The sequence below is a fragment of the Anopheles nili genome, chromosome 3 (genome assembly GCF_943737925.1).
Source record: "Anopheles nili chromosome 3, idAnoNiliSN_F5_01, whole genome shotgun sequence".
NCBI lineage: Eukaryota > Metazoa > Arthropoda > Insecta > Diptera > Culicidae > Anopheles > Anopheles nili.
In genome coordinates this window covers 67,998,415-68,025,115 of record NC_071292.1, presented here as the reverse complement: position 1 = coordinate 68,025,115, position 26,701 = coordinate 67,998,415, and the positions used below count along the sequence as shown (strand labels likewise).

The 26,701-nt window shown below is 47.5% G+C and overlaps 3 protein-coding genes across 3 annotated transcripts; 2 read left to right on the top strand and 1 right to left on the bottom strand.

Annotated features, from left to right (window-relative positions):
* Nucleotides 1-6,431: 6,431 nt before the first annotated feature.
* On the top strand, nucleotides 6,432-7,654 carry LOC128722626 (pupal cuticle protein Edg-78E-like). The gene is made up of 2 exons (XM_053816300.1): nucleotides 6,432-6,443; nucleotides 7,292-7,654. The coding sequence occupies exons 1-2, from the start codon at nucleotides 6,432-6,434 to the stop codon at nucleotides 7,652-7,654; spliced, it is 375 nt and encodes a 124-aa protein (XP_053672275.1).
* An 11,588-nt stretch (nucleotides 7,655-19,242) lies between these two features.
* LOC128726202 (cuticle protein CP14.6-like) lies at nucleotides 19,243-20,599 on the top strand. Its single transcript, XM_053819996.1, has 2 exons — nucleotides 19,243-19,310; nucleotides 19,884-20,599. The coding sequence occupies exons 1-2, from the start codon at nucleotides 19,299-19,301 to the stop codon at nucleotides 20,283-20,285; spliced, it is 414 nt and encodes a 137-aa protein (XP_053675971.1). The 5' UTR covers nucleotides 19,243-19,298; the 3' UTR covers nucleotides 20,286-20,599.
* Nucleotides 20,600-24,939: 4,340 nt separating this feature from the next.
* Nucleotides 24,940-26,654, bottom strand: LOC128724898 (apyrase-like). Its single transcript, XM_053818618.1, has 2 exons — nucleotides 26,307-26,654; nucleotides 24,940-26,226 (listed from the first exon to the last, which is right to left on the bottom strand). Exons 1-2 carry the CDS (start codon nucleotides 26,652-26,654, stop codon nucleotides 24,940-24,942), a joined length of 1,635 nt encoding a protein of 544 aa, XP_053674593.1.
* Between the last annotated feature and the right edge of the window lie 47 nt (nucleotides 26,655-26,701).

Here is a 26,701-nt window from a genome sequence, read left to right as displayed (position 1 = left end):
TAAGGTTTCACGACTCACCTACCAGCTACCGGGCGGAATCGGTTGGAGTTGGTAAGCTCGATTGCATTTTTAAGATAAGCGCCGCATTTTTGCCGCAGCTTTCGGGACGAGCGTGAAATTGGCGTTTCATTCTCGAGATCGGGTTTAGCGGTTTGAAATGGAAAATAAATCGCTCGAGGTTAATTTATCGAGTCGATCATTTTTCAACATAGAAACAAAAGTAAGGGTAGAAGGGAGAAAAAGAAGCTCCACGCTGACGTCCTTGCGCGAAATGTCACCCACATTTACGAGCAGCCTAATGAGTTCACCAGCCCAACCCGTTGGGGAGGCGTCCCTTTTTTCCCAACCGACCGCAATGGCCGCAATCTGCCTATAAATCTGGCAGATGTGGTGATGCCGGTGCGTGTAAAATATGAGTCCTAAAACACAATCGAACGATAGCTCATGTCGTGATCCGAAGCGTGAAAATGGACCGATCGCCGAAAAGGTTCGGTTCGCCACCTTCACCGTGAAATAATGAGCCAATAAAGCTCGAAACTTTAATGACGGGTCGACGCTAATTTGCGACGCGTTTATTCAAATGGGCGGGTTCGGATTACGCAGTTCCAGAGGCCAGCTCGGCCATCACGTGCCCGTTCATCGCGCGGGTGGGCGACGATTGAACACTGAAGAAGCAAGCAGCCGTTTTGTTTTGGGCTCGCTTGGTTAGGAGCCCATAAATCAGTCGTGTCGACGACCGGGACTGTAAGGAGCACCCGGTGGAGAGTGTGACGTTTGGTGATGAGCTCGAAGCGATCCCTCGTGTGACCCGATCGAATGAGTTGAACTCTGATGCAGAGCGCTGATCAACGTGATAAATTACAACCGGTGCATCCGAGTGATTTAGCTTATTGCGATCGTGTGACTGTCGGAGGATAAGTTCCACATTTCATTCTCTATGTATGACACAACTAAACGGCTGTTAAGGGCTCGATTTCTTCTCAGTTCTGATTTGATTTTTCACTAATGCCACAGCGATATATTTTTTAAGATATGTTAAGAAATAAGTTTAATTTTAGTATATCATTAAAGGAGTTTTTCCATTAGATCAATGCATCTGCTTTGGACTTTTCCGAAGACCCTCGGTGCATTGAAATCCACTTGACAATGGCCTTCTGTTCGTTTCAGAAACCGGAGTAAGCGGGGTCAAGTGCAACTAATTTTACGAGCTCAGCCCAACGGAAGGGTCGATCGGTATTTCCACTCACAGGAAAGTTGCTCATTAAAGCCAGTGGAAAAAAAACAAATTCCAGTCAGAAACTTACGGCATTCCTAGTGAGGGTCAAATTAAGGTGAATTATGGGAAGAAGAAATCCATCTATGCGTGAGAAAAGATGTCTTCGCGCTGAGAGTGATACTATGGAATTCGAAATGAACGCTGACTGCACCAAACTTTTGTTTAGTGATGTGGCTTTTAGTAAACTCTATGAGGAGGAAGGATTTATTTATCTTGATGATTAAGTTTTTAACTTACAATAAATGTTTGTAACGGTTTGCTTGGTTTGTTAGATGTCACATATATATTGTAAATAGAAATGGAATTGATACAACACTTATCCACAGTATAGAAACCTACTCGGCACTTACATTTGAAGTATCGTCATAAAAATAGCCACGAATGGAATCACTTATGCTGATCTTAAATGCCATGCCCTTACATGGTGCAAAATCGCACCCACTGCAAACGGCAACCGATGATCGAAGCCCTTCCGTTTTCTTTCAATCATTTTCACTCCTACGAACCGCTAAAACGATAAAACAAGCAGCAGAACGATCAACCAGCACCACCGCCCTCAGCTCAGCCCACAACGTCAACATGATGTCACTTCGGGTATTTGATGAGACCTCACGGCAATAAAAAAATGCCTTTTTCGAGAAGACAAACATTTCTCAGGGCTCCAACACACACGCAGGCTTCCAGCCCCGGCATGATCCGCCCAGGCGATGTAAATCATTATCATCAGCTGAGCGTTTTAATCGACCAATATCCGAACAACGATCTTTATGTCCGCCGTATCTCAGTTTTATGTCACACCTAATTCGATTAGGTTGTCCTCATAAAATAGTGTGCCGCAGCAAATCGATCGGCCACGCGGGGCCTGGCCACTCGGCCGATTGATTCCGATGTGTTAATCTAAGGCTACGATGATGCAGGGGTGGTTTGATGGAGAAAAAGAAAAAAAAAGCAAAAACGCACCCCCTTCGATCGACCCCGGGTTTTCCAACAGCGCCTGCGACGTGGTCATTGAAGAAGTTTATAAACGCACTATCGAGTTCTTTGCTAATCCAGTCCAAGCAGTTTCGTGCACAATTACTACACGGCGGAATTCGTAGACTTCGGCACTTTGCTAGCAGATCATCCCGTTGAAAGGGAACGTGCGTGTGAGGATTATGCAAGGCCTCCAATACACAACACACGCGCACACGGAAGAAAAACGGAGTCGATTTTGATCGTTAAAAAAACGAATAAAATAAACGCAACATTAAAAAAGGCGACCCAGCTCCGAATGGGGCCGTAAATCATACGAGGGGTCGAAGCGAATACAAAATCATACGGCATTGGAGCGATCGTATGGTGGGGAAAATATTCATCACCGTGATTTGGTCGCAGCTGGGTGTAGTTTCGCAAGGGGAAAAGTAAAACCCAGCGCTGATAGCTCGTCATTATCATAGCTTTTTTTTTTCATCGTCTATTAGGGCCGCCCGTAGAAGGCCAAACTAAAACGCCATTTTATGAGGCTATCGCAGTCGTGGGTGGCTAGCGTTTATCACACCCACAACTTTGCTTTTGTGTTTCGTTTGCCGTCTGAGGGTCTTCACCATGCACACATCGGCTAAAGGATCAAGAAATGGCTTGCAAGCCGCATTTCGCAAAGGAGCGATATGATTGATACACCGTGGGCAATTTGGGTTAATGAGCCGGATTCGCGCGCTCAGGAGCCGAAAGTGGACCTGCCGAAAGGTTTAAATGCCTCGGAAGCTTCTTCTCTTGCCGTTTTTATGCCCTTTGCTGATCCGAAGGATCCTTCGATCGGTGTCGCAATTTATTATCGCACGCTCGTGCCCGCGTGGTTCAACAGCACTTGGCGTAAGAATGGAAGCAACCTTCTGGTATCGATCGTTCCGTGACAAAGTTCAAGGCTAACGGTGGCCCACGTTGCCCTGGTCAATAATCAATTTTTGCAACCCAATCATTGATAGTTTTATGGCGAGATCCGGAGACGGCGCAGATGGTTCGATGGGTTTGAAGGCGAGAAAATTTGAATATCACCAAAGATGGCCGCGCTGACGCCTGGGAATGATTGCACATGGCTGACGATCGTTGGTTCTGTAATTTTTATGGCTCAAAAATCAATCGCAACAAAAACCGAGATCCTGGTCAATCGTCCTTAAGAAATATAGATCAGAGCGATATCGTTAGATGGTATAAGCTCCATAAAATTTAAAATACATTTTTTTAAATGTGCTGATTTATCATCGTCTTTGAGTAATATGGCAGAGAGTAGGTTCACAAGATAAATCACACGATGCGCTGCTTTACGAGGGTCAACAATTAACGACCGAATATAGAGTGAATAAATCGTTCGCGTTCCATTTTATCAACTCACTTCGAGAAGCGCGCCTTCGCTCGCCGCTATTCTCACATATTTCTCGTGCACAATAAAAAGGTGTTGCCGGGAGTTTAAGACTAATTAACACGGCATCAGCTATATATCTTCGGAGCGCCCTTTGGTTCGGGTCGCGCAACCTGTCATAAGTGCGAATTTATGGTGAGAACTTGCGGCCGACCGAACTGAGAGCGATTCGTATTGTTTACAGATGTGTTTTTTCTCGTTACGCATTTTTTTTTGTTTATTTAGTTGTTCTCCATATTTAAAACCACTTTTAATACAGTTTCCTTCTGTTCTGAAATCTAGCTCCATGTTACATCGAGAGGAAGAACTTATTAGACCCCATTCCTAAGCCGCGGCAGTAAACATGCAAATTTGTCTCAACGGAAACGAAGTTCATGCTCTTGACATGGGTAAGGGAGAAACATAATAAAACACGAGAAGCCCTACAAAATGATCGTTTTGTAAGCGCACCGGCCTACGCTTGCCAGGTGGCTTCCATGCGCGTCTTCTAAGAGAACGGTCCCCGATAAGGCCTCCAACGTGGCCGCCCACGGCTTAATGAAGATCTTCCTTTGGCCTCATGCTCTAATGAAATCAGCAGGAAGCGATTTTTCAATCCCGCATTGTTTCGGGTCCGCTTCTGGGCGAATTTTCGCCCGCGCTCGGTGGTGTGTGAAATTGTGCCTCGAACGTTAGACCTCCTGCCAACGGAATCCGGGAATCCGGAGCGACCAAAGCAAACATTAGCAAAGCAAACACACTGAAACACTGAAAAAACGGACATGGACAAAAATAAAGGAACAAGACAACCCCATAAACCGCCTTTGTCGATCGTCGCCCTGAGTCAGCGAGGAGATAAAAGAAAATTTACGATGAGAAACGCACTAAAAATTGCGCTGTCATCTCAAACCAGCAAAAAAGCACTGTGTCTTTTCAGTTCCGCGACCTTCAACAGGTTGGCGAGTGCCTGTCGATAGGTACGAAAGGAAAAGTGGTTGTGGAAAGCAAAGACCTGCACTTTTCCTCTTCATTCAAAACCTAACAAAATGCAATCTTCAAGGAGAACGCTGGTTTTGGGGAAGGTGTTAATACAAAAAAGACACCCCCGCGCAAATCTGCTAATTGAGCAGCTACTATTATCTTTGACAAAGCCAATGGGCGAAAGCACTATCTACTCACCTACCTATTTCTCGCCTGATCTGATTGTTCAATGGGGTTGAATTACGTCATCGCCTTCCATTTGGTTTAAGGCGAGAGATAATCTGCACGCCCGACCCGCAGGGGACCGCAAAGGATTAGCTGGTTTTGACTTCAATCCGGCTAATCGCGTGCTAGATTTTCCCTTCTCGTCGAGGGGGCTCATCGTGGTTGACCTTGAGAAAATGAAATAAATAATACTGTGACTACTTATTGGGCTTATCATAACAGAACATTTATTCAAATGCCGCATAATGGGCCAGTAGAGCTCTGTAGGGTTAAATCTTATCTGTAGGGTAATTAATACACACTCAGCTTTTTGCCAATTGAGATGCTAACATAACGATAATAATTAGCATAAGACTTCGGCATAAAACATACCTAAGCATATAAATTGCATATAAATATGTAAAGCTTATTGTTGTTTTACAAAAATAAAATAATATATTATCGAATAGGATACATTGATTTATTTCTCAACAGAAGTCACAGATCAGCAGAATTTATAGTTGGAAGTTCTATAACAAATAAACGGAGCTTAAACTGCGACATATACGATTCCTTAAGACGTTACGTTAGCTTTAGCGGTCTCTTTTGATCAGATAACCTGGGTTATTAATATGTTAGCATTATCGCGTATCGTTGTGGATTCCACAAAGCCGAACACAAAATATTTGTTCACGACCATAGTGCATCCTTTGAATATCTGCATTGATTTGCATCCAAATAGCCTATGCAAACTAAAGAAAGCAAGGTCGATCGAGCGATCGATCAAACAATTTGCCAAAACTGCTCCGGCTCGGTTTAGCCACCGATTAGCAAACCATCCGGAGCTGCTTTTCCGCCCTGTTCGCAGCTTCACCACCCCCGGGGCACTCGGTTGACAGTTTCAAGGGTGGGAAATCGGTAGCCAAGTCAACGCCCCGCCCCAAGATCCGGATGAACGCCGCAGGTGAGGTGGAAAAAAAAAGACGAAGGCAAAAAAGATCACCCAAACCAAAAACAAACATTCAACCCACCCGGCTCCCCGTGAATGAACGTGGCACGCACAGAGCCATTCATGCGGCCCGCCTGTTGATGTGCCATCCTTCTTCCGTGAACTCTCACTATCATCGGGGGTTAAGGAAAGACCCCCATGGCTGCGGTTAAGGGTGGCACGAGCAGGAATACGGTGGACCAGCGACTCGTGAATTCTCGCGAGGCGATTTTTTTTATGTTCCCCAGTGGGGGAACCTCCATTGGTATTGGTAGCTGGTGATGATCCATTGGTTCTCTTTTGGGTGCTCTTTTGGGGACGATTAGATTGGGGCGCTTTATTGTATTGTTTCCTTTTTTTTCTTTCTCGCGCCGCACTTCTAAGCGCGCTAGCATCTCGCGATATATAAAGATGTCGGATTTCGATCGGTTAAGTCAGTCAGCCAGTGTCTTCGCCATCGGTGCATCCATCGAGTCCAGAACGAAAGCCGTCCAGAGAGTAAAAGTGCGTGTGCTTATCCAGCTCGGGAAAATCGAAACCGCAGTGCTAACGTTACAACGTTTCTTTATCGTCAAGTCGAGTGTGAAGCAAAAATCGAAACCAAAATGTTCAAAGTGGTGAGTTTCATTGGAAAATGGATCCAGAAAGATATGTGAAACGAGAAAATTGAACCAAAATGAGAAATCAATATGCAGCCTATTCTCGAGGGATTAAAAGTGAAAATCAGTGGAAATTAAAGCAAGAGCTGTAGAATGAAAATGAGTGAAAATTCATTCGCCTTTAGTTTGAATAATTTCTCAACATATCTGAGAAAAAAATTCTCAATCAATAATTTCAATAAATTTTTTTATTTTTTCTCAATTACTTATTTAAAAAACAAAATGCTGTACAAGTCAATTCAATTTAAATTTCAAATAAGAATGATCATTTGAAAAGTTATCAATCTGAAGAGTTAATTCAGTTACATATAATTATAATTTTTCCGCTTCAACATAATTACAATTTTTTCATAAATCAATTTATTATATTTCTTACTGAAACTTTTAGCCGATTGTTGAATTAAAAAGGAAAATTTCAAAATGTTGCAACAAAACTTTAATTTCCAAGATCGCATCTCACACGAAAGGTGTTGGATTTAAGTGCACTCTAATTGACCAAGTTCAGCCACTTTAATTTAGAATTTACGACCGCAATGACCCTTGCAATGCGAGAATGAACAAATTATGTTCAACACCTCGGGCTTGACATAATTCAAGGCCACTGTGAGCTCGCTTCTGTAATCACAAGTAATCTCTCAAGTACATCTAGTGTAGTACATGGTTACTCAATTGCTTAGGTCTGTGTCGCTTGTTTGTTTAAGGTTCTTTTTAACATAAAATCCGAATCCAATCTGATCCAAAGACTTTTTATTTTCAACTCATGAAGCAAGAGAGTTTAATGTTCTTAACCGTACGCACCATTCCAGGCGTTTTGCATGATTGCTCTGGCAGCAGCCCTTGCTCTGGCCGCCCCGGCCGCCGACGACGCATCGGCCAACATCCTGACGCACGAATCGCGCCTTGAACCCGATGGTGCTTACTCTTACCGATACTCGACGAGCAACGGCATCCAGGCTGAGGAGAGCGGCATCGGTGGTCAGTCCGTGCAGGGTTCGGCCTCGTGGGTCGGTGATGATGGTGTGCCAATCGTCCTGACTTACACCGCCGACGAGAATGGATTCCACCCACAGGGCGTCCACCTGCCAACTCCGCCACCCATCCCAGACTACATCCTGCGGGCGCTGCGTTACATCGAAGCGAAGCAGGCGAGCCAGAACGGACGCAAATAGGCGACCGAGCCGATGGGACATCCCATGATGTTCGTCCGCAGTGTTCCGAAGGAAAAAAATCGCAACCATCTTCTCCCATTCCGTTCCGGAAGCATCTGATCGAAGATCACCTCCTCATTGCATCATACTGGCCATTAGTGATATACTGATAATACTCGAGAAACATAAACACATTTTTGTATAAAAATTATAACGTTTAAACTGAACTTGAATGCGTTAGACTTTATGCAAATGAAAGAAAAGCCTCCCTCTTCAAAAGAATCTTTTGGTGAGTCAGCATTCGAGTGAAGAAAATTCAAAGCAATTTTATTTTCAAAATCATAATAATAGTCATTGTATTCAAAATAATAATAGAATCAATAAATAACAGCTTATTTTAGCATCAAATATCTAAATGAAAAAAAAGTTACTTTATATATATATATATAAAACAAAAGTTTTAAATTTGTTAGTCAAATTAGTTTTCAAATAATTGCTTATTTATTGCATTTTATTAATTTTTAGTATAAGGTGAATATCAAAGAGAAAACAATTTCATCAAAAGAACATCTTTATTCTTAAATGTTGTTTCAAATGCAAATGATATTTAACGTTTAAAACATGTATACGTAAAAGATGTAAATATCTCATAAATTTGTCCCTTGTTTTTGTTATCCGCAATCTTGAGACATCGTTTGGCTCGGTTAGGATACCCATAACAATTAGTTAGAACACTCAATTGACACGCAAGATATTACAAAAAAGTTGGCTACATTCATTCACATCGTTGGTGGGCCAGAAAGTTAAGTTATGCTGCAAAAAAATAGCTACACCCCCAACGGATTCTGCTCTCAAACAGCTTCCTGAGCAATCAATTAGGTAGCATATTTTATCGTTAAGAGCTCTTTGCCACACATTAAAACACCGCGTGAGTCCAAAAGCAGAGATGATCAACGAATCTACTTGCGTCTAGCCTCCGGGGGTCAATGGAAACGATTATTTCTTGAGAGCCAATCGTGAAATTTGATACCAATTGGATGGGGCTACAATCAAGTAAATCACATCGAGAGAGAGAGGGGGTATTTAATGAGCATTGACTGTTCGGCGATAGATTCCTACCGATTGCCACCGTCAAACTGCGTCAACTGGAAGGCTTGTCGGGGGTTCGTAGCTTGATTGATCGTTGAAGTCTAGTGTATATTTCGCCCACGTTGACGCACTGTTGCAGCAAAGCGATAGCTCCAATTCGGTCCAGGGCACACGTTTAATATGCTTTCATTGTTATCAACACACATACGATAGCAAGTGAATCATGCAGTGATTACTCTATCACTTATTAACATGTTCAAATGGCTACTTCATGTCTGCCTTTATTCGATTTAATTTCACAATATAGCCACAGTAATAAATTTTAATGACAGAATCGTTCACGTTGAATCACTTTCCGAATATGTCCAAGCTCGTAATCATCAATTTTGAACCCAATTATGTCGTGACAGTGTTGTACGGATCACTACAAGATCGAAAAAAGCGATTGTATTTTTTTATGGTGTGCTTTGGCCACCATTAAGAAGATTGATTGAATGATCGCAACGAATCGAAATTGCCGTTGAACGCTTTCAGCGTGCTTTGTAGCTTCGATAGTGTTTGGAGCCAAACACTTGCAAGTGGCAGCCATGGGAAACGGCTGCCGTGTTTAAACTGTTATCGCGCGTGTTTAGTGGATTTTCACCCCGCTAATAATAAAGCCATAGACGCGCGTCGCATAGAAGAGAAGGAAGGCGTAAAGATAAATCTAACCAATATAATTCAAGAACGACGATTCGCTTTCCGGATGGCATTGTTCGATTACGATCTTGAAAAGGTTCGGAATAGCCTACAAAATTTTCGTTTCCCCACATTTCCCGATTGGTTGGCCATTCTGGATGCAAAGTTCCCAGGATCTCATCACAACGTGGAAATTTAATTTATTTCCAGCTCAACTTTTAATTCTGAACTCTGCGAAGTATGCGGGTGTTCCATTAAAATCTTCCCACTTCTGAACAGGTGATATGTTCATATCAAATTGTTTCATCGATGTGACATTTCCCTCGCCAGTTTCATCGTTTCGATAAGGTTAACCAAGCAAGACGACAGAACAAACCTGACTGGAGCTTGACCTTTGTTAGGTTCCCTCTAAAAGGCCGAATTTTATTATAGCATTTTTGTCGTCTTTCCTCTGCGAGCTCAGCGGAAACGGTTAAATGACTTTTTTGAATAAATAAAAGCAAAACCCCAAAACCAACCACCAGATCATCCTTACCCATTGCGATCGACAACGGTTGGGCTCGTGAAAACAAAAAGTCGTTTCTCTTCGATCGAATGGATCCGAGGAGGGTGCCGATTAAAATTTGTTACGCTTGCAATTTGTCAACGTAAAAAGGATCGAACGTTGGATGCTTTTTCCCAAAATGAATGCCTTGAGAACTCGCTGCTCGGCTAGTTTGACGAAAACCGTCAAAGGCTTTATCGAGCTCCAGACCTATTAGCGTCACTTTGCATAGTGCCCTGAAGGCAAATTGTTGACCGCGACATCACCACGTAAAGATTTCTCTACGCTGGTTATACTGCTATCGGTCTGTTAAAATGCAGCTCCGTGTTGGTGTTACTGTAAGCAAAAAATTCTTGTACATATCTATGGCAAAAGATGTTCATAATCCTTAACCGTGCAATCGACAATGTAATAGATATCCATGATCAATGCATAATACATCACTAGTGAAACATACCTTAGCCAATCCTAAATTTTCTATGGTGCATAATTGTTCAGGCTGGGATTTTATTTTAAAATGATTTATTCCGTTTCAAATGTGATGATTTCACTTGATGCATTTTATACCTAAATTAATAAAAAATTTAAAACAAAAGCAAACAAATTGGAATCGTATACAAGAGCCTTGTATACCGTGTACAATGCATATCATCGCAAAAGTACTGCGTGATGCATACCCCACAGGCGCACGTTTAAAATTACATCGAAAAACATCGCCATGTCATGATTTGGATTAGGTGCGACGAAAAGTAACCAAACATAGATAAATCTCGTAAAAACACCGACAGTCTAGTCTTATATCTGAAGCAGCTCTGTTGGTGTAAAAATTTCGTAGGGGATTTGGAAACATTCTTTCAAAATCAGAGCAATCTTGAATCGACCGAAATCTAAAGTGCTCATCGCGGACCCAATCCACTCGCCCCCATATCGATTCCATCCGCTCCCACCACCAGCCTCGGTTGCAATGCTGACCGGTTTCGGGTTTCCCCTTTTTTTTGTTACCAACCCGCCCCGTTTGCATTGGCCCGGCCGATGGTGATGATGATCGGCGCACTTGCGCGAGGTGAAATAAGACGCACCAAAGATGGGACACCCGAAAGAAGAGCGCACTGGAAGGTGGCCTCGGTAGCTGGCCGGGCTTGCGAAAAGCGCGTGTGATGCTGGAAGGGGAATCTCAAGCGGAACGCGAGGTACACAGAATTTGGCACGGTGACGACCTGCTGGAAGAGGCGGCCGAAGGGTGTAAAGTTGAACCAGGTCATCGTGACGATGACGGGTGAATCTTCCCTCCGGTCACTGGGCCGCAGTTTTGCTTTCGCGTGCTGTTCGCGTGTGTATTACGCTGGTGATATTAAATGTCCACCGTGAAATGCAGCCCAAAACACACACACCCACATATACACACGCATGTGTGCGATTGGTTGCGCCAAAGGAACGACCACGCAACGAGACTGGGCTCTGTCCACGGTCTGGGCAACGCGATACACGCGATCACGCCGCCGAAGATGATCGAGTGATGAAACGGTGACGTCGCGCGAAACCCACTGGAAGCCAAACGCGAGGACTTTCGATTTCATTCGCCCGAAACGAAACGAACACGCGGTGACAGAATGCAGTTACATGAAGTGTAATTAGACGCATTTTACCTGCTTGGGAAAGTTTCCATTTGCACAGTTATCGACGCGGATTTGTCGTTTCTCCTGACCCGAATTAGGCCCCCTTTAACACTGTTCTCGAGCCGAGAAACCGGGTGATGTGCATAATCGAAGGGCAAGCGGCAGTTCCGATCCGATTCCGACGATCGGTTTGCAATAAAGACGCATGCTAATGAGCGAATACATTGTCGAGATGCGTCCAACCGGAGTGCTTCAGGTGGCATCGTTTGATACGACCATTTATCGCAACCCGTGGCCTTCAGCTGGTCAACGAGGGAGGGGATAATGGAATGGGGGGGGGGAATGGTCCAATGCATACGAAGGGGGGGGGGGGGGGAAACAACCCCCCATGCAGCTTTGGCATGCGGTGCAGCATGGGCACATGTACGAGCATCTTCGTCCGTAATTTGTTGTAATATACATTTTTCTGCTTCTTCTGCAGCTTCTTCTTCTTCTTCTTCTTCTTGTTTTACACACCCCACCAACGTTGGGGACGAACATTCATCAACGCGCCGCCCAGCAGGAGGTGCCACACTGGCCAGTGGGTGAACCGATTTGACCCCACAGGTCGTCAGTGCGACGCCTCACGGGTTTATCCGCCCGTTCGCTTAGGTGAAGGCCGACCATCTCGACGACTCGGCGAGTTGCTGGCCTGTTCGCTGGCAAGTGACCGGTCCCGATAATGGGCCAATGGGGGCGTGGGGTGCTGGATTAGTCTAAAACAACGGCGTGACCACCTTCGTGACCGACTGCAGGCAAAAGGAGTGTTGCTTCCTTTGGACCGCCAGTAGTGCGCGTGCTCAGGGTTGAAAGAGAAAATCCCACCGGGGCTTAGAGGCGCGTTACGTCACCGATCGGTTGATGGGGCCAGATGGGAACCGATTCCGATGCTGTTTCCTTCGGTGCGATCCTTAACGATGGTAAAATGGTAATCGTGGAACAAGATACTTTGAATGCCGTTTTGGGGTCTTTTTTTTTTATTTGACGATGGTGTTAGAAATTCTCGCAGTTCTAGTACGCAAGTATTAAATATCGCATATTAAACGCAAATTAAACAAATATATGTTTTTTATCCTTTTTAAAGACATTATTAAGAAAACATATTGCCGATGGATGAAGATGAATTTCGATGCGTCTAAAAGATTCTCGTTATGAAGCTATGAAGAAGAAATAAAGAATTCACACAACCCGATCGCACACCTACTGATCGATAAACGATCATGAGACATAAACCAAATTGAAAGCTGATCGCAAGGCTCCTTATCAACACCACGAAATCATTAAGCGAATTGAGATCGTGAATAAATAATCGATCAATCCAGTTGCTCAACAACCCAAACTCAAGTGAAACTGACCCAGTTGGACTCGGCGATCGCGAGTGCCTGCATTCTTAGCGTGCGGAACAGGGTAAATATTTAATTACGCATCACCGCACCTCATTCCCGCTGTGCTTTTCCCCCATCACAAATTGCTTTCCGATACGGCCGAGTGGCAGATTATACGTTGTCAATTTTCTCGTTTGCACCTTTCGTCCGCGGCACCTCAGCCGGGAGTGGGCGCTCAATTAAGCCCAAATTAATACATCCCACCGTTGGCAACGAGCCAACGTGAGCTTGAGCAAAAAGCGCTGGCTCTTTGCGGGGATTTCGGATGCGCCGGTAGCCGAAAAGGTCAGACAAAATGATTTATGTTCCCTGTTGTTGGTGACGAGGCATGGGGGTGGGGGGGGGGGGGGGGGGAGGTGGAGGGATCGATGGGTGGGGGTGGTAAGGAGATTTTTTTTTTGGTTTGACGCAACAAACTTCATTTCATAACGAGACATTTCATGATTGCGCACACGGATTGCGCCGGATCAGGCACGCACTCGGGCGGCAAATTTCCGTATCGACCCTGACGCTGCCAACGGTTGATTGGGGCCCTGATGAGGGCCTAAGAGGGGGTTGATACAAGAAAGGCTCAAAAGGGAACTGGGCACCCGAAATCGGTGGTTCTTGCCAACGGTGAGTTGACCAGAGGTCAGTTTCTAACCCGACCTGGCACCGATGTCATTGGCCTCTGATGAATGTTTTTAAGGGAAATACCTTCAAATGGGCTTTCGAGTGCCAAATTCGAGCCCTGCGGGAGGCTGTGTGTGTGTGTGTGTGAATAAGTGTGGAAACTCACTTCCAATTGAGCGTTCTGACACGTGTTAACGTCCAATCAAAGCGAACCATTCGGGAACCTGCCAGACCCTTCGAGGTGGTCAAGCGATGCGCTCGCCGTTTCGGAAGGTATTCAAATGTCAATTTTCGAGACCCAAGGCCAGCTCGAGCCCCAACACACTCGAGTGTGTGGGACCGTAGGTGATTGCAAACATGCACCCGACAAAGATGCAGTCGATGGTCGATGGCAGGCAAATGTCAAACGGTTGTCTCCTTGCGCGGTCGAATGGTTGACGAAAATGTTAAGCGAAGTGGCAAAACGGCACCCCCAAAACATTGCAGCCCCTGGTTGTGGTTTCCCTTCAAGCGCCCATTTTGTCATCGCGTGCGTGCACTTGACCAAACCGAGTGGGGGGAGAAATTTTACAGATTTACCACGCACCGATGGCGCGTATATGGCGGTGCCATAAAGCTGTGCCACCTGAGTCCTCGTGGTGACCGTTTCGAGTCGTTTGACGCCAAACTGTGAGTCAATAAATGAATTAAAGCTGCCGTATGAAATTTTATGACATCTTCTTTTGCATTCATGTTTTGTAGGAGTCATTTGCTAAAGGTGGATTGTGAATTGCCGAGCTGGAAGGTTGTCATCTGCTGTTTTATAGTTCAACAATCGCTCTCAGTGCAACAGGTGATCATGAAAAATCCATCCTTAGCTGACTGGAACGGTGTAATCGCGGTAAGTGTTTTTTGAGGCAATTAATAATTTTTGTCTCATCATTAAGTGTAAAACACCCTAGCATACCGTACCCTGAAAACAAAATCAGTATAGATTAATGGCGTGCAAGCATAAGCTACTGTGCAACATGTCTTCAGCCTCAAAGTCTTGCCAACGCTAATTACATCACTCATTTCAGCTATTGATCGTTGATCGTGATTTATGTGCATCTTTAACCCCGTAAACCCCAGCGTAGCCTTATGCAAAAACGAAATAAAAATCAACAACCCGCAAAGGACCACTGTTGATCGCATCCTTCACCGAGGATTAGCAAATTCGAACGATCTCCGCCCAGGCGGGCTGCAATCGAATAGTGGAAGAAGCTGGCGAACCCGCACACTGGCACCAAAAACGAAACGAAACGGAATAAAAACGATCATCGTAACGTACACGCAGCTATCCTGCATTGCAAATGTCAAAACGCTTCACCACGCCGGTTCGGAAGAGCCATTCGAGCCGATCGATTTCGTCGATATCTACTCACCCAGCCGGGTGACCTTTTTTGATGAGCCGACGTGCCGGCTGAGGATCGCAATGGCGAGGATGTAATGCAGGACGCCGCAAAAAGACCCCCGAAAAAATCCATCAATTATCCTGCCCTTTTCCTTCGCTTTTGCCTGCCGTTTTCGCTCCCGCTACTCGGCATTGGCATGATTGCATTGACCTCTTGACCAGTAGCAAGTTTTCGAACTGCGAGCGCTTCTTTTGCGAGAGTCCTGTTGAGCTTTCGTGTCACCACCGCCACAAGGATGGGACACTTTTATTCCCGTCACGATGATGACAGCTGCGCGCGGTGATGGTTTTTACGATGATTGCCGTAAGCAGCTCGGGATGATCGGCTTTCCACCGTGGACGTCCCGCTCCTGATAACTTAATCGCTTTTCAATATCGATTTAAAGCGCCGTCGTGGAGTGTATTTATTTTTATTTTTTTGTTTGCCTTCCACATGCCGCAAGTGCGCAATGCTCGATTTTCTCTGAACCCTTTTTTGGCGGGGCGACAATGATAATTGACAATAATGACCGATGACAGTGAGCTACTTTCTGCAACCGTCTCATTACGCTGGTGCGGGGTTTTTCCCTCGATTTTTCTTCCATTGCCCATTCCTTTGCCTTTTGGCCGGTCGTTTTTCTTTCTTTGCTTTCTGATCGGCTCCTCCTGGTCGTTTGTTTGCGTGCATCATCCCGAAACTCTGCCCGAAAGCAAAGTGGGTCAGAGATGCTGGGTCGTATCTTGGGCCTGCCCTGCGCATCCCTGCGGAGTTCGTCGCTTGCTGTTTTTCGTTGGCCTTTTTTTGCATTTCGCGCAGTGCAGATGCGCGAGAGTGTGACGAAATTTTGCATCTACATTTAACACGAAACAACGCCCGCGTGTACGGGGCGGTATTTTCCTCCCACCCCAGTGCGCCTGGGAAACGCATGTTGAAATTCCACCGCGTGACATTAAGCGGGTTTAATGTGCGTTGCTGCTTTTTTCACCTTCTCTCTCGTGAGTCGTCTCCTCGGAGTTTCAGCAAAAGGGCCACAGTATTGTGTTTTATTCGGGTGGAATTAGCCTCATCCAAGGGGTTTCAAACGCATGCACTGGCGTGTCTGTTTACGTCTGTTTTTTTTTTGGGGGACTTTTTCCGAATTATTTCAAGCTACTTCGGCCTTCGCGACAAATCGTCTTAAAATCGCCACTAATGCCTTATTGACTCGGGCGCGTTTGAGCGCGGATGCGACGACATTTGGCGCCGGGTTTTTGGACGCATCTTTGGCCCCGGTGCTAATATCAAGGCCTAGCCACAGCCGCCTCCGGATGGTGTTTGGCCAAATTTGATTTGAATCGCAATTAATTAGCACCATTGTATCGTTCACGGGTTCGGGTTTGCGCTGGGTTTCGCTTGCCGCCCCGTCAACCGTGCACTCGAGGAGGACGATAATTGGCAACGAATGCTCGACGCTTGGTGGAAATGTCACGCAGCCAACGAAGGTTTTGGGAAAAATGCTGGTAGAAAAAAAAAACAGGGAGTTGCTTTTCTTTCGATAGATCAGCTCAACAATGAAACCGATTAGGTAGTGGCTTCGCAGATTTAATCGCTTTTCGTTTCTTAGAATGCGTCTCAAAACGATATAATCATGAGAATGAGCCGTTTATTCAATCGTCGCAAAAAATAAATTTCAAAACATTTTAAAACTCAATGCAATCGCGTGCATTTCAAGTGAAAAATGTATTGCTTCCTCAAACGTGCAACAAATTCACCCACAAACGAGAGTTGCTTTCTAGCTCGGTCTCACTCGCACCACAGCGAAGAAGGGACGCAAGTGCGCTTATGCAATTTCTCTAACGATCGCACAGAGAAGCGCTGTTGCTATTGCCCGGCATGGAGTTCCAAATATTTGTCCAACGCATTAGTATCTGGCGTGGCACAGGAAATCGTTTCTGCACGCAGGAGAAAACGCTCGTCAGCCGCCAACCGATGTGGCGCATCTTCGCTCGAATCGAACGAGCTCGTGAGGGAAAGACTTCAATGCGCCGGTAAGCGACGAACCGCCTGTTTCGGGGTGGGGTTCGTTCGGTCGGTGAAGAAATATTAAAATTTATTCGAAAATTATGATAAACAGCGTTCCCGCGGTGACGATGGGAAAACGGTCAGTGGAGGCCACTTGTTGTGGTCACATCGGCAGGGTTTTTGATGGTGGTGCCACCGCCAGCGAGCTGCGGGTGTCCAAACAACCCTTTACATGGCACCATCACGGTGCCATCCGTGTTTCTTCGGAACCAGTCCGGGGCACATGGGGGTTTACGTTTACGAGCTGACCTTCAGCTCGCTCCAAACACCCGTTCGTCAGAGGGCACTCTTTTTTGTCCGTCTAAGGCTTTCTGGCGGGAGAAATGCGTCGCTCAAAGCAGGATAGATGAAAGGAAAAGCAACCAGCGTGAGATGATGGATTTGCGAGTCAATTCGTTAACAGAACGCCGTGAATTATGGCCATGTTAGAACCGAAAATAAAAGAAATTTGAAATCGAAAACAGAAAACAAAATTTCCAACCGATGACACATGCCGCGGATCTATAAATATCCCCGCGATCCACCAGTGCCGGTGGAACATCCGCCTCGGGGTTGACGTGGTGTTGTTGTCGCCTCCCAAGCCTTCCAAGCCGGGCTGGGCAGATTTTTATCACCCGTTACCCTTGGCGGGTTTATTGGTTGCCAGCGACATTCTCGGCATTCTGGCCTCCTCCCCAAGGGCCCTCGGCGAGGTGCACAGAAGGAGGAAACCTCCATCGAGCTCGGGTTCTCGCAACGGTGGCTGGTGTGGCTTTTGCGGTCGGACCTTTTTTCTATTTTCGACCCACCGAAACGGCTCGCGGATGGAAATTTGACGCTAAATTTAACCTCCCCTCTTGGGTGTACCGGTTTAACGAATGATTGGCGTTAGCGCTAAAGGGAAACGTTATGAGTGTGCGGATGAGTTGCCGACAGAGGACGCCCGCTATTGCTCATCGATCGATCGATCTATCAAAACCGCGCAGCCTGCCGGTTGTTCGCGCGTTTCGACTTGCAAATGAAGCGATCTTATCGGTGCGAAGCGTAGCTTCGAATGGGCTTCACAATGCCTTCCAAAATTTATCATTCGAACGGGCGGGCATGTGCTTTTTATGGTTTTATGTTATAGCCGACGGTTTTTTTTTTGTTTTGTCCATCCATACACCCCAAAGCGAGTCCGCCGGTGATGATCGACACCCTAAGCAGGGTCGCCGGTGATGATCGACACTTAAAAGCTCATTTTCCCACCTGACGGTACGGTTTTCATTCACCGCTGGGAAATATTGGCGAGCGTGATTTCCTCCACATATATTGCCCAATCATGCGTTCGCTTGGGTCGCCGTTACCTTGACGGGTTTCGGCGGCCTACTGCCGATGCGCTTGACATTGATCTTGATCTTCCACGAGCGAGCACGCGGTTCCACTGAAATTCGTGAAAGTAAAAGGGCATTCTCGGTGAGGTGCCACGCGGGAAGGCAACCGCAGCGATCAATAAGACGATGATGCTGTGACCAATTTCTGAAAACATCCTCATTAGGCAGACCACTCGGTTCGGGTGGACATTAGCAGCGGTGGTTGGAAATAATCCGTCCACGATGGACGTCCACCTGCCATTAGGTGTGCGTGCCGGATCGAAAATTGACGATCGCAAGAAACGCCTCGAAAGGGTACCGTCGTTTGCCACTTGACGTTCGGCATTGTCCTCATCCCCGGGTGGCCGGAATTTCCACACGCCACGCTGCCAGAGGACCTGCAGCAAAGCAAAGGCCAACAGGGATGCCACGGTGAACGAGAGCCTGCGCGATCGTTTCAACGCGTGCGTCTAATTTCGTACGGCACCTTTCGCCCTGGGTTTGTCACCGGCGTAGAGGGGATCGCAGGGCTAAAGGCGACGTTCGCAGGGCTAAAGGTGAGCACTCTCCAAGCCGCACACCGACGAAGACGATCTCGAACGTAGGTGGGATGAGACTCGGCGCAAGTGAGAGGGTTCGCGCAACTGCGTCTGCGAAAGGTTGCGGTGAAGATGTCAGCTCGCGATGGGGCGACATTCGGTTCTACCCCTACTCCGAAAAGGGTAGCAAGCAGAAGTGGTTGCAGAAGGGAGCACGCGCAACCCGGTACGCAGGTCCTGCTTGGTAAGGGGCATCCGGCGCGTATATAAACGGCGCGTCGCACGATAATTGATATCAGTTCTCGCACTAGCTTTTATCGAGCCACACGTCGCAAGCTCTCGCAGCATCGTCCGCCAACATGTACAAGCTGGTGAGTGGAACGCGCAATCCAGTGTGACCCCAGGGTGTGCTAATCGGTGGCGCTAATTGACTGTGTTCGAAGTGTTCGAAGTTATCGATCGGTTTGTGAAGCGCACGTTTTTGGGGTGTGATCAGGCAAAAGTCTGTCAAACGTGGTTGACCGTGCTTGCCAGCAGAGGGCGCTTTTCAAGAGCCTCACGTGGATGGAGCCTGAAATTCCACTTACAACGGTTGAAAATGGCTCACTGAATCATTGCACGATGATTTACGACGCCAGCATTCCACCAGTGGGCAAGATTTATAGCTCGTTTGTGCGTGCGTGTGCATCGAAAGAGCTGCTGAGGGAGTTAATCCAGCGCCAAGTCCAATTTGCAAACGTCCAAGACGCGTTGTTAGCTAAGAGCAGACTTATTATTATTTTTGCTGGTTCCCTCAACCGTCCACGATTGCGAGTGCACTTTGCAGACAATGATGTCGCCAACCGTCAGATTAGCCAGCATTACTGTCACGCTTGATTGGGTTACGCCATTCCATTACGCGCCCAATTTCGATGTCTAATCTCGTCTCATCTCCTTCCCGACAGTTTGTCGTCGCCGCGCTGGTTGCCGTCGCAGCCGCCCAAAACCCGCAGGACGCCCAGGCTCAGGTGCTGGCGTACGATTCGGTCGTCAACCCGGACGGTTCGTACAACTACCGGTACGAGACGAGCAACGGAATTCAGGCTCAGGAGAGCGGCGTCGGTGGCCAGTCCGCCCAGGGAAGCTACTCGTACACCGGTGACGATGGTGCCCAGTACTCGGTGACGTACGTCGCTGATGAGAACGGATTCCAGCCGCAGGGTGCTCATCTGCCCGTCGATGGACCCGCTCCTGATCATGTCCTGAAGACGCTCGAGCAGATCCGTGCCAACCCGCCGCGTGATGACCCAAACTTCAGCATGGATGCGCTTAACGCTGCCATCGCTCGGCTGAGCGGCAAGAAGTAAGCCGTCGTGGACGTCACCCAACGGCAGGATGCGCTTCGTCCTATTCTCACTCCCACTTCGGCAACGCCAACGCATACTAAAGATGCACCTGACACATACTCCCGAGCTGCTCCATCCCCGACCGGGGGAGTTTCGGCAGAGATCTTTACCCTCTATTCCGTATCCTTCCGCGAAGAATCTTTCCTCCGAGGATCCTAACCGGGGCTTCCTAAGCTTCCTTCCAACAATCTCTTCTGTCACATCTCCACCAGTACCAGCACGTGTACATAGCCCGGTGATAGTTTGTAAATAAAACGACCAATATAAAAGTTTAAAAAAAAAACGACATCGTTACGCTTTTCAATGTCGCACATGTCGAGCCGAGGTGTGGCATCGTTTGCCTACCCCAGAGGACTGGCTGTCGTAGAAAACGGCCTCTAATTGCCGCACCGTCTCAGAAGCGAGCTAGCCGCGTGTAATTGGGTTGGAATTCGATTTAATTGGCCCCTCACGGGTCCGACAAGGCTCATCAGCCCCGTAGCATCCGAATGGCAACTAGATCCTCTTAACTGGGCACGCTGGCAAGCAATCAAACTCGTAAATCGTCTCTACCACTCAAGGCTGTCCACGAGATGGGAAGCGGACCCATGTTGGCAGGCTCGTAAAGCGCACCCAAGCCTGAGCTCCGTGTTTCGACGTGGTGATGCGCGTCTTCACTTAATATGTGGCAGGCCGTGAAATGCTAAACGAACGTTTAGGCAACACGCTTCGGTTCGCAAGCGGGAGCTTAATACGAACCATCCATCGATGGCGTCGATGCAAAAGGTCAAAAACTGAGCGCGATCGTAGCCTCCATTTTTGGGGGTGCTTCACTGGACTTAAGGGTCTTTTGGCCAGCATCACTAGTGAGCCTTGCCGGCGGGCGTTAATGCAATAATGCACTTGCGTAGGGTACGATCCGCCAACGAAGATTCGCCAACAATCAACGGGCCTTGTTTCCTCACGCACGCACTCGCTGCCGGCCAGGCGAGTACAATCAAGGTCAAGGTCTCTGGCTGCATCTTTCGCGCGTGATGATGCAATCCGTAGCGAAAACGGGACTCGGCGCGCACGAGAGGCTCATCATCATCCCCAACGTCAGCAGATGACCCGGTCTGGGGTGGAAAACGTTGACGAACGATGCCTGGAGATGGCAGTAACTTTCACTTTCACGAGCCGCACCCGGCAGACGATCTGAGGATCGTATCGTCGTGGACGTAGACGAGCTGTGTCGGTCAACATGTCGAGGGATCCGTGGTCTATGCACTAAAGGAGTAAAGAAGAGTCATAAATCGAGTCAAAAGAAGCATGAACTTTTTAGGAAGGAGCTTATTTTTATGACAGTATAAGAAAGAGTTTGTACTTAAAGGATTATATTGTACTAATCTTATTTGAAATTTCCATGAACAAACGATCGAGCATGAAACGTGTAATTATTTAAGCCTCAACGCTCGTGTACCTAACCCACTGTGCCACTGTTATACAATTTTATTCCCTCCTGCGGCGTTGTGGCATATCTTCATCCAGAGCCGACCCAACCCAAGCTGATCGGTGCCTCGTGCTATTTATGTGATCTTCTTCAACTGTGAACCCGCCGGTGCGTGCAACACGTGGCATCGGGGTTGCTATGTCGAGCTTTTAGCTCAATGCGAGCAACAAAGCACCGCTCATTGGAGTATCTGAACGATCACGTCTTACGAAGCCACCCGTTAAAAGGATCGCTCCAAATTTGGAACGCAGACACTAGGGCGTTGTCGCCGCTATTTCGACGTGTATGTTTATTAATAACATCTTCAACCGGTATGGGACGACGTGGCTCCAAAATAGACGAGAACTATTTTAGGACACCCACTTCACGGGTGTCCGTTTCAACAAGGCTCGAAACGGGGCGCATAAATTTGTCATTTACCGCTCAGGCGTCTCGGGCACGTAATTCGATAACCCTTGCCGCGGTGTTCGATACTACAACGCATGGAGGGTGCACCAAAAAAAGAGATAATAGTGATCTCGTTGGTAGTTTCTGCTCGATGAAGAGGGAAGACCAAAAAAAAAAACAATCCTCCGATCGAACGATTTCGAGCTTTAGGGTCACGCGAACCTTCGACCCCGGCAACGCCCGGATCGGACGATGATTGATGGTTTGGACGGTGCGTACCGAATGGCGCGCCCCGGTTTGGCCACACACCACCCCGTGATGACATTGGCCAGGCGAGATGGGCCGATAAAAATGGGAAGATTATCGATGGAGCGCGTGAGCACCGTCGGGTTGGAATTTCCATAAGCGAGATTGCTCAACGTGTGCCCATGGCGTCCACTAATCTTGCAGTTCAACGGAGACGATCGTACCGACGATCAGGCTTTTCAACAACAACAAAAAAAGACGGAGAAAAATCGACACCAAAATGGTACCTTGCCTCGAGTTCAATGTCACAGACATTTATGGCACAACAAGTGGCGCACATTTTGTGCATCTAAATGCCCATAATAATTTGTGAAAAATTCTTATTGATACCGGAAAAATCAACAGAATCAATCAATAAACTAGTTGATAGAAAGCAAGTTGATGAGACATATGCACGTCTTCCAAAGTGGTTAACCTATAAAACTGTAATCAATCTACTGCACAAGGTAGCTGACTAATACAAGAGTATGTGTCACGCCCGTGCTCGAAAAAGGGACAACTATTCCGTGCGATTCCTCATTGCTCAAACAGTCTCCATTGACCCGATGATGCTGCTGCGGCAGCTCTCCACTCCCACCACGCCTTCACGGTTTCAACCGGCCTTCCTCAGCACCAAGAGGTCAAGAAGGTACTTCGTGCCGTGAAATATGTGCCAATAAATACCTACGGCAACACCGCGCTTGGGGAGAGGACGATTTAGTCATAAAGCACACGACTGACCACACCTGAAAAGCACGGGAAAGACGAGCGCGAGAAAGAGAGAAGGGAACCGAAACGGTTTGGTTAAACTGGCGTGAAATAAATCGTAATCGAAACGAACCGATCGCCTTCGGCCGACCAGCGCATCGTGGCTAATGATTCCCCTGGCCGTGTTCGGTCGCGTAATTGTGAGCCTGGTCATCTTTAGGTGGGCCCCCATCGGCGGATTTGGCTCCGTTGCATCGGAGAGCGTGGGCGCTGCATCGGTGCATCGGACTCCCAGCGAACGAACGATGCAACAGCCAAATGGGAGGGCGTATAAAGTATCATGTAAAGTGGCTGGTGCCGAGTGCCGGTGGAGCAGTAAACGAGGAACGCAGCCGAAAAATGAGCTCAACCGGCATGGGTGGCAACTTGCGAAAAGGAGGGAAGAAACGATTATCGAAATGGACGAGAGAAAAATCCGTGACGAAAGCTGCAGTGACTGTCTCGTTGCGTCATGCACCGAAACGCGTGGTACGGTTTTGATGAGGCTACAATCGATCAAGCTTTCAATAAAGATACAAAACTAATTGGAATGCAATAGAGAGAGAGAGAGTGAGAGAGAGAGATGAAGGGGAGAGAGAAATGAAGGATTTGATGAAACTAATCCATATCCATTGTTTAGATCTTATTTTCTGCAAATTAGTCCTATGATCACTGAGTATGTCTTTGGGAAAATAATTATTTGGCACCGAGAATTTTTGAACGCAATTCCATAAAAATCAGTGTGTGAATATGTCCATGTAATAAACTAAGAATTGTTATGCTTTTGATGAGCTCCATGAATGACCAAGCAACAAACGCCTGCGGAAATTCCAGCCCGACATTTCATCATCGTCTTCAGGCGGCAGACCGAAGTTCGTCATCCTTATTCACCATCAAACCCAGCTCCATGGCTGTGGCTGTGGCTTCAGGCGTGAACTCGCTCCCATTACGCCTCGACTCCATACGGCGGCACATAATCATAAACATCTGTAGCTATTGCCTGCTGCACGAGACAACCGACGTATAAGATAGCCAACCGTTGGCGGTTCCAGGAACTCCACCCGTACCGGCCGGCGGCATTCTGCACGTGCAGTCGTCCTGCGTGATTTGCGGCCCGCCAGCAAAAGGTGACGGAAGGCGATGTGACAGAAGCGCGACATTAGCGACCGCACGTCGGAGCGATCGACGCGCCAAGATTGGTCGCCTCCTTTGACCCGACCGACTAATCCGGCGAAGGGCACAATCGTCTCCGTCGGATCATCCAGCTGGAAAGTGACAGCGTTTGTATGCGCCCGAGTAACAACGGCGCCTTGGTCGATCCGGTTCGCATAATTCGCTTCCAAATGCTGCCAACGCTGTTTTTCAGGCGCGTCGAGCTCGCGGAGGTGACGTGAAATAAATGACCAACTGTCGGTGCTGGAAGGGACGGCGCTTTATTCTTGCCGGTAGTGCACAACGCAAGCCTCTTTTGTGCTTTTGTTGCGGAACATGGATGACCGTAGAATCCGTGCTATTGTGGATCACAGCAACTGATCTCAGAACTGATCATTCTTGGAAATAGTACACGGTTAGCATTAGCTGTCTATCTCTGGTAGCTCAATCAATCCTGTGTAAGTAATAGGAAGCATTCAAAAGCATTCCTCCTATGAAGATATTTGTGTTTTGATGGAAGATTTTTGAATTTGAATAAGGATTTATTCATCAACTGACACGTCCTTCACTCGAGATCTAGAATATGAAACGAATGCGGCCACCGTCGAATTCACCGATTGGCGAAAGTCGTCCAACGTGTTCTTCGAAGGCGTCCAAATCGACCGGTCCCTCCTGGAGGTCCATTCCTTCTTGGGCGATGGCTGTGAACCGGTCGCCTCCCTCGACAAGGAAGCTCGAGACCGCAATTCTGTATTCCCGGAACGGATTGATCGGCTCATACACCGCACCAGTGCATTGCTGGCAGAGCACCTCAAGTGACACAAGACGCCTTCCGGGAGGATTGCTGATACGGTAAGTGACTCTAAGACCGGACACCTGCAGAAGATCCCAAGCCTGTACTGTCCCGTTGCTAATGAATGCACTGCGTACGCTGTCCTCTAGCACGGTCATCAAATAATCACCACGCAGCAGCAGTGAGAAGAGTTGATTCTCGAACGGCAACACCTCGAACAGCTGCTTATAGGTCACTGTTCCGGCTTGAAGATCTCCTCGAATACCTCCGCGGTTCTGTAAACCAATGCCGTTGTACACCGGGAAGAAGGCCCTCACCATGGAATCGGCGATCAAGGAACCGAGAACGCATTCACCTGTCACACAATCCATACGGGACATGGTTATATCCGATTCAGCCACCGTACGATTTCCTAGAGCTTCTACCTCTGGTCGGAAGGGCAGAAGAGCAGTCATGACGGCAGGATCCTCGGGGAACGATGTGTCAAGGAACACTGGGTTGCCTTCATAATGATGCACTTGGCCTTCTTCATCGAAGTACAAAGTCAGGTTGCCTACAAGACGACCGTAAGAGCCTGCTTGCACAACTAAAACACGTCGTCCATCCGGTTGGAACTCGACCGTTGGGTACTCGCCCTCAACCTCCAGCGGGAAGTTATCGGCCTCAGGACCACTGACCAGCACCGTGTTGGATTGAGCTCCAATGATCAGGTCCACATGAGGACCACAATCGCGAGCCATTTCTCGCTCACTATTGAATCCACTGTACGAGAGCACGATCACGATGTCCACTCCATCTTCAGCAAGCCGAGCCGATTCCTCACGGATAGCATCAACGGGCTCCGTGAATGTGAGATTTCCTGGACGACCAATAGACGCCACATCGGTGCGGATCACTCCCAGAATTCCGATACGACGTCCACCCCTTTCGAGGACAAGCGAACGAGTGAAGTTAGTGAACGATGGTTCTGCGGAGTTGTCCACATTCGTCAGCACGATGGGGGTCTCCGAAGCGGCCATGAATGGGTTCAGTCCCTCGAGACCATGGAAGAAATCAAATCGACCCAAAGTCTGTGGAATACGTCAACACCTCATGATCAATACCTTGTAAAAAAAGAATCGCAGCAAGCTATGATCTACTGACAACTCACCATTGCGTCGGCCGGGAGCACGTTAAGCATTGCAGCGATGACTTCCCATCGGTGAACCGTGTACCAGAGCGTTCCCTTGAAGCTTCCACCGGAGTTCAAGTAAAGCGAATTCTCCGCTTGAGCTTGCATCTGTCGAACGGCGCTCACTACACGTGGGTAGCCACCCTGACACGTCTCTTGTCCAATGCAGGTGAAGCCCTCCAGATTCACTTGATTGAAACGTGCGTACAGGTCGTTGATGTGGAAGATCGATAGCGGGAACAACGGCTCGTCCTGCTGGGCTTCAGCGAACCCAGTCAAAGCCACGGCCAACACAATCGCCGCGAAACACTTGCTCCTCAACTGCATGATGCTATGCAAACCTTCCAAACCGAATTGAGATCTTAAGAAACGTA